The sequence below is a fragment of the Phyllobates terribilis genome, unplaced genomic scaffold (genome assembly GCF_046119375.1).
Source record: "Phyllobates terribilis strain yellow unplaced genomic scaffold, ASM4611937v1 Scaffold_36__1_contigs__length_13169755, whole genome shotgun sequence".
Taxonomy (NCBI): Eukaryota; Metazoa; Chordata; class Amphibia; order Anura; family Dendrobatidae; genus Phyllobates; species Phyllobates terribilis.
This window is the reverse complement of record NW_027362796.1, coordinates 4,698,927-4,711,661: the sequence shown is the minus strand read 5'-3', so window position 1 is coordinate 4,711,661 and position 12,735 is coordinate 4,698,927. Positions and strand designations below refer to the sequence as shown.

Sequence of the window (12,735 nt, the reverse complement as noted above, 5' to 3'; positions counted from 1 at the left end):
TGGGGACCAGTCTCCTGTATGAAGCGTTATATGGGGACCAGTATTCTGTATGGAGCGTTATATGGGGACCAGTATCCTGTATGGAGCGTTATAAGGGGGTCAGTATCCTGTATGGAGCATTATATGGTGTCCATTATACTGTATGGAGGACTATACTGTCCGGTCTGCACTGTGCGCTATGAGGATTTGCCGGTTTCTGAGCTATTGTAGAATTTACAATAGATATAGCTCATGTAATGTAGTAAGTGAAATCCTTGGCCTTGTACTATATATATATATATATATATATATATATATATATATATATATATATATATATATATATTATTTTTTTTTTTTTTTTTTTTTTTCTCTGTGGTATCTGTGCATCAGGAATCCATGGTATGTGTTAAAGGGGCCCACTGAGACTCTTTCGCCCAGGGCCCACAAAAACCTGGAGCCGGCCCTGGGGGTAAGTATAACAAGTTTTATTTTTTTTAAATACAATTAATTAACTTGGAGTGGGGGGAATCAGAGATGCACGGGAGGGATGAGAAATGCACTGGGGGGGGCCCTTCATGCCCCCTATGAAGGGTGGGGGGGTGGGGCCCCAAAAAAATTCTTCCACAGGGGCCCACTACATTCTGTGTCCGCCCCTGGATCTATAGGAATCCTGGAATGGTATTTTTCGCAGTAATATTGAGCCGTGGACTAGATATGGCTCATATCTATTTTTATGGTGCGTTTATACGCAGGAATTTCCCCCCTGATTTCGGTCTGTACAATATCCTGCTCTGATCACATCCACGTCCATTTCATTTACTGGTGATCATTTTTGTTGATCACAGGACCACAGATTTCTTCCAAGCTTGCACCTAGGGGTGTTTTAACCCTCGGGCCATTTTCAGTTTTATCATTTTTTTCCTTTTTTATTTTTCTGTCCACATAGTCTTTGGGGGCTTTTTTTTTTTTCTTTTTTGGCGGGACGTTTTTATTGATACCATTTTGGCGTGGATACCATGTTTTGATTGCCTCTTATTGCATTTTATTGCAATGTTGTGGTGGCCAAAAACACGTAATTCTGGCCTTTCAATTTTTTTCTCATTATGCCGTTTAGTGATCAGATTAATTTATTTTATATAAGGGGTTAATACTATAACTACTGGCCCAATGCACCAGTTCCTTCCCCCCTCTAGGATTTTGCCTGCTTTATATAAGAAAGCTAAATCCCAGTGGATGATTTCATGGTGTTTTTATTTGAAGTAAATTGATTTTTTAAAGGGAATCTGTCACCCCCTGGGAGTTATCAGACCTCTAATATGGGCATACAGGTGATAGAAATGTAAATCTATACATACCTGTATGGCCCATATTAGAGGTCTGCTTGCTTTGAAATATCTTTTTATAAAATCAGGATGCCGGGAGGAAGTGGAGACCAAACCTTATTGTTGTGCACACCGGAGGTCACTGGAGCGGAAGTCACAGTGACTCCCCAGCACCTGCGCACTAGAGCCCAGCAGTGTAAAATAGGGAAGGGAGAAAAAAGAACGCGCCTTGCATTATAGGCGCATTGCGCATGTGCGGGATGTGCAGACCTAGACTGTGATGGTGAGGGGGGGAATATTTAAATTAAGTAGGTAGACGGGCATTTCTTGGCGTCCCCTGGACGCCAAGCTTAGCAGAATGGCTTTTATAAAAAGATATTTCAAAGCAAGCAGACCTCTAATATGGGCCATACAGGTATGTATAGATTTACATTTCATACACCCATATTATGTATGGCCATATTAGAGGTCTGATAGATCCCAGGGGGTGACAGATTCCCTTTAAGTGAGTAAACATCCAAAGTTGTACATTCATTTTTAATACCGTTTTATATTTTTTATGTATTTCGATGCAGCCAAAAAAATCTGCAAAATTTAGTTTTTTGTGATGAATAAAACTAGCAATTTTATTATACAAATAATTACACTCAGTGCTGATTGTTCAGTTTGTCCCAAATTCAACTTTTGAGGAATGTAACATAGTAACATAGTTTTTAAGGTTGAAGGAAGACTAAGTCCATCTAGTTCAACCCATAGCCTAACATGTTGATCCAGAGGAAGGCAAAAAAAACCATGTGGCAAACACTAAGCTCCACATTGGGGAAAAAAATTCCTTCCCGACTCCATACGACAATCAGACTAGTTCCCTGGATCAACGCCCTATCAAGGAATCTAGTATTTATAACCTGCAATATTATACTTTTCAAGAAAGGCATCCATGCCCTTCTTAAATGTTAGTAGTGAATCACTCATTACAACATCATGCGGCAGAGAGCTCCATAGTCTCACTGCTCTTACAGTAAAGAATCCCCGTCTGTGATTATGATTAAACCTTCTTTCCTCCAGACGTAGAAGATGCCCCCTTGTCCCCGTCTCTGGCCTCAGAGTAAAAAGATCAGTAGAAAGGTCTTTGTACTGTCCCCTCATATGCTTGTGCATAGTAATAAGATCACCCCTAAGCCTTCGCTTTTCCACAGTAAATAACCCCAAGTGTAATAACCTGTCTTGGTATTGCAGACCCCCTAGTCCTCTAATAAGCTTTGTCGCTCTTCTCTGCACCCGCTCTAGTTCAGCTATGTCTTTCTTATACGCCGGAGACCAGAATTGAACACAGTATTCTAAGTGTGGCCGCACTAATGACTTGTATAGAGGTAAAATTATCTTCTCCTCATGAGCATCTATGCTTCTTTTAATGCATCCCATTATTTTATTTGCCTTTGCAGCAGCTGCCTGACACTGGCCACTAAACGTGAGCTTGTCGTCCACCAATACACCCAGGTCTTTTTCAGTTACAGTTTTGCCCAGTGTTTTACAATTAAGCATATAATTATACATTTTATTTCCTCTGCCCAAGTGCATTACCTTACATTTATCCCCATTAAAGTTCATTTGCCATTTATCAGCCCAAGCTTCTAGTTTACATAGATCCTCCTGTAATATAAAATTGTCCTCCTCTGTATTGATTACCCTGCAGAGTTTAGTGTCATCTGCAAATATTGAAATATTACTCTGTATGCCCCCTACAAGGTCATTAATAAATATGTTAAAAAGAAGCGGGCCCAATACTGACCCCTGTGGTACCCACTGTTAACTGAGACCCAGTCTGAGTGTTTTCCATTAATAACCACCCTTTGTTTCCTATCACTGAGCCAGTTCTTAGCCCACATACATATATTTTACCCTATCCCCATTGTTCTCGTTTTATGTATCAACCTTTTGTGTGGAACCGTATCAAAAGCTTTTGAAAAGTCCATATACACAACATCCACTGCATTTCCTTGGTCCAGTCCAGAACTTGCCTCCTCATAAAAGCTGATCAGATTAGTTTGACAGAAACGGTCCCTCGTAAACCCATGTTGATATTGGGTCATGAGGTTATTCTTCTTCAGATACTCTATTATAGCATCTCTTAGGAAACCCTCCAGGATTTTACCCACAGTAGAGGTTAAGCTTACCGGCCTATAATTTCCAAGTTCGGTTTTTGTCCCCTTTTTGAATATTGGCCAGGCGCACCACCGTTTTTAACAGTGGGCGGAGCTTTACGGGGAAAAGCGTATAGGAGCGCAGCCAACAGTCATCAGAATTTACAACAGAAAAACAATGTAAATTACTTCAGAAAAGTACAGGGTTCCTGGAGTATAAGGACATCCTTCGCCCAACAACTCTATTCTAGCTGACTCACTACAGAAAACCAAGTAAGGCTGTGTGCGCACGTTCAGGAATTGCTTGCAGAAATTTCTGAAGCGTTTCTGCACCTCTTGGCAACAAAAATGCTGCAGAAAATCCGCAGCGTTTACAAGCGTTTTTGCCTGCGGATTTTCCAAGCGTTTTTTTCCGCATATGAAATCCGGTCAGGAAAATTCCTGATCATGTGCTCAGAACTTGCAAAATGTCATAGGAAGTCATGGGATAAAGGTATGCAATGCGGTTTTGGCCCATTTCCACATTGAAAAAAACACGCACCAAAAACGCACTGTGCGCACTTAACCTAAATGAGCCGAAGTATAAACTTGATATACAGTACAGACCAAAAGTTTGGACACACCTTCTCATTTAAAGATTTTTCTGTATCTTCATGACTATGAAAATTGTACATTCACACTGAAGGCATCAAAACTATGAATTAACACATGTGGAATTATATACTTAACAAAAAAAGTGTGAAACAACTGAAAATATGTCTTATATTGTAGGTTCTTCAAAGTAACCACCTTTTGCTTTGATGACTGCTTTCCACACTCTTGGCATTCTCTTGATAAGCTTCAAGAGGTAGTCACCGGAAATGGTCTTCCAACAATCTTGAAGGAGTTCCCAGAGATGCTTAGCACTTGTTGGCCCTTTTGCCTTCACTCTGCGGTCCAGCTCACCCCAAACCATCTCGATTGGGTTCAGGTCTGGTGACTGTAGAGGCCAGGTCATCGGGCGTAGCACTCCATCACTCTCCTTCTTGGTCAAATAGCCCTTACACAGCCTGGAGGTGTGTTTGGGGTCATTGTCCTGTTGAAAAATAAATGATGGTCCAACTAAATGCAAACCGGATGGAATAGCATGCCGCTGCAAGATGCTGTGGTAGCCATGCTGGTTCAGTATGCCTTCAATTTTGAATAAATCCCCAACAGTGTCACCAGCAAAGCATCCTCACACCATCACACCTCCTCCTCCATGCTTCACGGTGGGAACAAGGCATGTAGAGTCCATCCATTCACCTTTTCTGCGTCGCACAAAGACGAATGCCTAGAGTGTGCAAAGCAGTCATCAAAGCAAAAGGTGGCTACTTTGAAGAACCTACAATATAAGACATATTTTCAGTTGTTTCACACTTTTTTGTTAAGTATATAATTCCACATGTGTTAATTCATAGTTTTGATGCCTTCAGTGTGAATGTACGATTTTCATAGTCATGAAAATACAGAAAAATCTTTAAATGAGAAGGTGTGTCCAAACTTTTGGTCTGTACTGTATGTGGAAAGGGTAAGAACACGTTCACACCATGGCCATTTCAGAGAGAAAACACAAGAGAAAAAAATTTGAGCATATACCCTATTTTGTGACAAAAATGTATATTTGGTGGAGAAAGGTTGGACTTGATAGACCTAGGTCTTTTTTCTTCCTATGTAAATAAATAGTGTGCTATTACTAATTATTTATTTACTTACTATAGGGTATAGGCCAGGGCTGGACTGGGGCTAAAATTCAGCCCCGGCACACAGACCCCACATGCCATATTGTAGTCCCCCCCACTCCTACATCACAAAAAACGTCAGCACCTCTTCTTTCAAAGGGGTTGTCCACAACTCTGACCACCCTTTCTCAATCAGCATGTTTTCCCCCGTTAAAATAACAACACTTGGGGCTCATACCCATATGTGTGGAAAAAAAAGTTCCGATATCTGGACCGAAAAATAGGACGAGTGCCATACAAGTGTCATGCGATTTTCATGAGAGGACAATGGGATTTTTCACACCTAGCATCCATATGCAATACATTTTTTTTTCTCTGCAACTATTATTCTGCAATCATTTACAGGACCATTTACAGTGTTCTTGCTTCAGAATGGTAATTTTTTACTCGCACCCATTGACTTGCATTGGCAAGTCTCATCCAAGATACGTGGCAATACGCAGCATGATTTTTTTCTCAGTCCAATTTCAACTGAGAAAAAAATTGCAGATGAGATGTGCCTCACACAATAACATTGGTCAGAGTGCAATCAGATTTTTTATCGGATTGCAGTTGTCCGTTTTTCTCGCATATTAGTATGAGCCCTTATACTCACGTCCGGCGCCATTCCAGCAATGTTACCACTCACTCTCCCGGGGCCCATATGACACTATGTCACACGAGCCCGCTGGCTTCTCTCTTCCCTCCTTTCAACGAATCCATAATCAAGAAGTCAGAACTGCAGCTGGCTTCTTACTTCCTCAGGATTACTGATTTGTCCGAAGGCGAGGAGAGAGAGAGTGATTAAATGAAGTCTGGAGCCGCACATGTAAAATTTCTTCTCTGCCCTCTCCTCCTCTCTGGTGTTGGAGTAATTGTGCACTGAGCACTTGGCGACACCAAGGGTGCACCAAAATCCCCTCATTTGCATTTGAAGTAAGTTAGTTTCTCATTAACTATACCACAATTGTGCTAGTATGATTTTTTTTGGTCAGTATTTTACATCAGTATTTGTAAACCAAAACCAGATTTCGGCTTACGACTACTGATGTAATATACTGACCAAATACTGAATAAATGTGAATGCAGAGCTAATCAATCATGTATGTGCCTTTAGGCGATGTTTACACAGTGCTTTTTTGCAGCTTTGTTTCCTGCACAAAAAACAATGTTGGCAGGAAAAACGCTGCATACATTATGTGCTTTTTTTGATGCATTCATTTGAATAGATAAAAAAATCCAGCAAAAACGCTGCAAGAATTTAAACACTGCAGTTGTAAGATGAACGCATAGTAGCTCAAAACGCAAAGAAGAAAAAACTGCAAATTAAATTTTAGAAATCATATTTATTTTGCTATTATTCTAAATGCTGCATTTTTTTTTTCAAACGCATAAAAAGCATGGAAAAAGCAGCAGAAATGCTGTGTGAACAAGCTCTAATTAGGATTCCAGGTGTCACAATACTGTTGCCTGATAACTCGGGAACAGGGTCTCCTACCCTGCCCCTAACGTTAGGGGCGCCCTAGCTATCCCTGCTCCCGAGGTTACTTCTGACGGTGAAAATGCTGGGGCCACGTACCTTTCTGTACCCTGAATCAACCCTTATCTGTCCCCACCCAGGGAAGTGGGGAGGAATAGTGTATGTAAATACGCAAACCAGATAAACAAGGAAAATACCAAACATGCAAAATATGCACTCACAGACAACAGAGGGAAACACTGAAGGGATTAAGGGAAAACAAAAATAGAAGACAAAGGGACTATGCATACAGCCAAAATACCAAGAAACAGTCACAGTACAACTCTCCTTATACGCCTCTACAGAACAACGAATCCTCCACTCCTCACCAGGCAGTACAAGACGTAACACCGGCAATCCAGATTGCCATAGCTGAGACTATATAGGAGAGGGAAGTGGCTGATACTGCACAGCTGAGAACTTACAAGAAAGAAGCTACAGAGACTCAAGGTTGAGCAGTTTAACTCCTGCACTGCTGAAAGAAGCCAGGACCATTTAATAAGATGGAGAAGTGCTTCTATTCAATCCAAGAGTACGTGAACGCAGATGCTGCGATCTTCTGGCTCCTCTCTGTCGCGGTAAATACGTGAAACCAGGTATGTTTGTTTTTTAAAGATGATTGTAGAAAACACATTAAAAAAATTCATGTAAACTGGCAGCGTTTCTTACACCAAAAATGTTTCTGGCAAGTTGAACAGCGGTGCCTCAGTAAATGTGGCAAATTCAATAAGTGGTTTGTGCCTCTTAAGGAATTCGGTACATCTTATTCCTTCACTCCCCTCATTAAGGCTGGCATAAAAAACACCAGTCTTAATGAATTGGGGCCTTTATATGAAATGGAGTACTATACTAAGCTATTACAAAACACAAAAAAATAATTAATATACAGTAAATCAGAAAAATCAGGACAAAAGTACGTCCTTTTTGTCTCTGCTTGTTGAGTGGAGCCCTAGGCAGGGGCGTAACTCCAGTTGGTTCAGGGGTTGCAGTCTCACGCAGGCCATGGAGTCTAACAGGCCCAAACGGTCCTTTAAGCCCATATGAGAAGACCAATACTATTACAGACCCATGATTGCTAGGGGCCCTGTTGGAGATTTTGCATTGGGGCCCCTGAACTTCAATTTATATCACTGGCCCTATGGATATATTTAGTGTGGTTGATAAGGAGTTTTTTTGGCATACAAGCTAAGTGAAGACCACTAGCTTGATGTGAACATCACCTAATTTCTGAGCCCATCATCCACAAAATTAAAAGGCCATCTCAAATTGCAGCTGCCATGAGCAATTATCAATAGGAGCGTCTCAGCCCGTCACCTTGTCACTTCTGGTACCCCTGCCAACTGAACATAGTTCACCTCTGCTTCATGGACACTGTCATTTTGTGACCACATTAGTATTTTTCCAGTAAATACTGCAGGAGGCTGGCACTTATATACCTGTGTGAATGTCTGTTCTGACAATGATGAACTTCAGGGCAAACTCTGCAACCAGGAAGATTTAGAAGCTACTAATTAGTGCACCATATAGGAGACCTGCTTGTCAAATCTGTGTCCAGGTGCTTTGTGGAGTGACCTTCCTAAACTCTTAGAACACTGAGTTGTCCAGTCATTTTGTTTATTTATCTACCATGTAGATCAGCGGATGACCTCAGACTCCACAGAATGCAGGACTCACTGCTACATAATGGTACACTGACAACAGAAGTCAGGCGGCCCATTTTATGACCTACCAGACCAGCCCACACCGGGCATCTACCAGATAAGGCCGATTATCAGTCTGGGCCTGGTATAGGCTCAACTTGTTTCTTTTCTTGAGGTTTGTCTCACTGCAGGGATAACTAGATTGGAGTTACTGTATTTAGGTTCAAGATTTCTGGGCACACAAAATACGGACGTCCTCCATACAGCAACTCCATTCTAGCTGTATCAGTACAGAGATGACTAGATTGGAGTTACTGCACGGAGGTTCATGATTTCTGCACCGTCAGTACTGTCTATCATTGCTCATTCAGATATCCATACACGTCTCGGAATGAAATGCACGTACTGGCTGCGGGTCTCCCGACCCAAGCATGAGCCTTCATAGATTTCTATGAGGCTGTCATGCTCTGGTTGGCAGAGCCTCGACAAGTCCATGCATTGCGTTCTGAGATCAGACCGAGGTGCATGGACGTCTGAATGAGCTCTTACACAGATTAAGGCTATGTTCACACACGTGTTTTTTTCTGCTGCAAATCTGCTGCTACCTTTTCTCTGGCAGGAAAACAGCTGCGTAAAAAACGCCCATATTTGCTGCGTATTTGTTAAGTTTTTTTGCTATTTATTTGCTGCATATTTTTGACCACCCATTACTTCCTATTGGTGAAAATACGCAGCAAAAAAGCAAGTGCGTTTTCTGCTGCAGAAACACTGAAAGAAGTGACACGCTCTATTTTCCAAATACGCAAGCAAGGCAGAAAATACACAGCAAACAAAAAGCAACATATATGAAAAGAGAATTTGGTTTCTCATAGACTTTGCTGGTACTGCAAGACGCAGCTGAAAATTTGCATAAAAATCTGCTGCAAAATACGCAGCAAAACACAAAATGTGTGAACACAGCCTAAGGCTTCCATACACAAAAAGCAAAAGCCAGCAGGATCAGCCAACAATCTGACGTGTATTGGGGCTTCCTGCCTCTCCCTTGATAACCAATGTCAGGGGAGAGAATGATCCGGCGCATTGGAATTCCAGTAGTTGATCCTCTTGTTCTCTCTGAAGATAAGCTGCCACCAGAGGAGCTCGACACCTGCTCTCTAATAGAGATCACAAGAACACAAGGCTAAGCACTCCTCTCCTGTATGATAGTCAAGAGAGAGCTGTCAACCAAAGGATTGTAGGGATTGGGTGTTTATGGGCCTTAAAGGGTTTGTGTAGTGAAAACAAGTTACCGATCCAAGAGACAGGTGAAAACTTGCTGATCAATGAGTGTCCGACTCACACTGCTTGGAAAAATGGGGAATTACAGAATTAGGTCTCTTTCACACATCCGGATATTTCCGATACTGGAAAAAACAGTACTGGAGATATCAGTGTCCCGTGTGTGTGATACGTGTGGCAGCCATGTGCCGCATCAGTATCACAAGTACTGGCGCCTGGAATCAGCGTACAGTGAGTGCTGTTCCCAAACGCCGGGTGCTTAACGCTGCCCTCATCGTCGCCTGCTTTCGCTGCGATCAGCGCTAGCAAGGGACAATGATGAGAGTAGTATTCCGCTCCCGCTGTGTCTTGGTGTAAAAATAAGAATAAAATGTAAAAAGTCCTTATACTTACCTGTCTGAAGATGTCCCCCGCTGTAATCCACCTGACCGCTCACGCCGGGGAGAATGACTCACTGCAGCGAGCGGGCGCTGGACCACCGCTAAGCTCACTAAGTGGTGTCCTATCACTCACTAAGCTCAGCGGAGGTTAAGGGCTCGCTCGCTGCAGTGAGTCATTCTCCCCGGCTCCTCATTGTGAGCGGTCAAGTGGATTACAGCGTGGGACACTTAGGACAGGTGAGTATAAGGATTTTTTTTACTTTATTCTTATTTTTACACTTGCTGGACACAGCGGGGGCTGAATACTACAGCGCAGCGCAAGCTGGGGACAATGATGAGGTCAGCGTTCAGCACCCGGCAATTGGGAACAGCGCTAACTGTACACTAATTCCCAAACGCCGGTATGTGTCACACTGATGACACACATCATCACTGTCAACCTGTGCAGGAATTTTTGCGACCAGTGCTGCGAGAAAAAAACCGACATGACAGCGTGTTTTGCCCTATGATCACGGTCCGAGGAAACACACTGACATGTGCACAGACCGATTCATTAAAATGGGTCTTCGTGTGTCAGTGTCTCCAGTACGTGTGGAGACGGACACCACACGTACTGGAAACATGGATGTCTGAAACGCGCCTTAAGAAGTAGGTTGGATGTCTGACCATTGCTATGTGGCTGCCAGAAAAAAGCAACATCGCTGGAGAGCCCCGTAGGGTGATAATGGAGGTCAGACTGAGCATGTGCACTATATACCCATGCTGAATAAGTGCTGCGTCACTCACCCCCTCGTCATGTGGTCTGTGTGACGCGCCCCTTGGTTTAGCTGGCCACTTCCAGGTGCGCGTCGCGCTGGCCACGTGACCGGACCTCCTTTATTCAGCATGGGTATATAGAGACCCCGAGCCATGTCCTCCTCACACTCTCTGCCCTTGAGAAAGCGGCCGGTGACGCTGCGAAACGTGCGTTGGGCTACGAGGCTTCGGTCCTCACCATCTCCACGCTCCCCCTGTGACTTGCTATGCACCTTGGATAGGTAATCCTCAATTTCACCGCTGTAAATCACCTTTCATCTTGAATGGATTCGAGTGAGCTGATTATAAGTCTTTATTTAACAGCAATCATTTTGCCCTGACCATTTAGCATATGCTCCTTTCCCATTTATTTGTGGCTTCTATACAGCCTAATTGAGGAAGAACCTGTAATATTCACACAATTTTCCCTCTACCTTCAATTGATACATGACACATTTCTTGACAATAGCCTAGCTATGACATTGTATTGTTTTGAGGGCGTTAAACTAGAAGAAGAGGGGATGGGAAGAAAAACGCCGGACACGAACATGAAACCAGAGAACATACGAAAGATATGAAGTGCGACAAAGAAGGTCCAAGACAAGATACTTGGAAGAGAGGTAAGAAAATTTCTAATACAATCCACAGGGAGAAGATTGGAGCAAAACAAAATCGTGTAAACTGCGTGCTAGCAAATGCCAGAAGCCTGACAAACAAGATGGATGAACTGGAAGCAGAAATATCTACAGGTAACTATGACATAGTGGGAATAACCGAGACATGGTTAGATGAAAGCTATGACTGGGCAGTTAACATACAGGGTTACAGTCTGTTTAGAAGGGATCGAAGAAATCGGAAAGGGGGTGGAGTCTGTCTATATGTAAAGACGTGTCTAAAGCCTACAATACGGGAGGATGTATGGGAGGGAAATGAGGAGGTCGAGTCCTTATGGGTGGAGATACATGGGGCAAAAAACAATAATAAAATTATCATAGGAGTCTGTTATAAACCACCAAATATAGCAGAAGCCACGGAAAGTCTATTAATGAGACAAATAGACGAAGTAGCAAAAAATAACGAGGTGATTATTATGGGGGAATTCAACTACCCCGATATAGACTGGGAAACCGAAAGCTGTAGATCTCAGAAAGGAAACAGGTTTCTGTCAATTATCAAAGACAATTATTTGTCACAACTTGTGCAGGAACCAACTAGAGGGACGGCCCTTTTAGACTTAATATTAACTAACAGGCCAGACAGAATAACTGAGGTGCAGGTCGGGGGGCACCTGGGAAATAGTGACCACAACATTATACAATTCCACATGTGCTTCAGTAGGGTGCCCAGCAAGGGAGTCACAAAAACACTGAACTTCAGGAGGGCAAAGTTTGATCAGCTAAGAGATGCCCTTCACCTTATAGACTGGGATAGTATCTTTAGTAATAGGAGCACGGATAGAAAATGGGAAATTTTCAAAACAGTCCTACATAGTCACTGTAGAAGGTACATACCTTATGGGAATAAAAGGACTAGGAATAGGAGGAAGCCAATGTGGCTAAATAAGGAATTCAAGAGGGCAATGAAAAACAAAAAAAGGGCTTTCGGTAAACTTTAACAAGAAGGCAGCGAGGAAGCGCTAATATCTTATAGGGAAAAAAACAAAATCTGTAAGAAACAAATAAGAATAGCAAAAGAGGAGACAGAGAGACTAATTGCCAAGGAAAGTAAAACGAATCCCAAACTGTTCTTTAACTATATAAACAGTAAAAGGATTAAAACTGATGGAGTTGGCCCATTGAAAAATGACCTGGGTAAAATCATAGAGGGCGATGAGGGTAAAGCAAACCTACTCAATAGCTTCTTCTCCACTGTTTTCACAAAAGAAAACAATTTATCGGAGGAAATGCAGAGTGATAAAGTAAACCCTCCGCTAAATATC

The 12,735-nt window shown here is 42.5% G+C and overlaps 1 protein-coding gene across 1 annotated transcript; it reads left to right on the top strand.

Moving 5' to 3' along the window:
- Positions 1–6,524: 6,524 nt before the first annotated feature.
- Positions 6,525–12,525, top strand: LOC141182862 (uncharacterized). The gene is made up of 2 exons (XM_073660989.1): positions 6,525–7,299; positions 11,294–12,525. The coding sequence occupies exon 2, from the start codon at positions 11,371–11,373 to the stop codon at positions 12,409–12,411; it is 1,041 nt and encodes a 346-aa protein (XP_073517090.1). The 5' UTR covers positions 6,525–7,299; positions 11,294–11,370; the 3' UTR covers positions 12,412–12,525.
- The last annotated feature ends 210 nt before the right edge of the window (positions 12,526–12,735 follow it).

Coding starts and splice junctions, on each gene's coding strand:
- LOC141182862 (XM_073660989.1), top strand. CDS start 11,371: ATGAAGTGCGACAAAGAAGGTCCAAGACAAGATACTTGGAAGAGAGGT.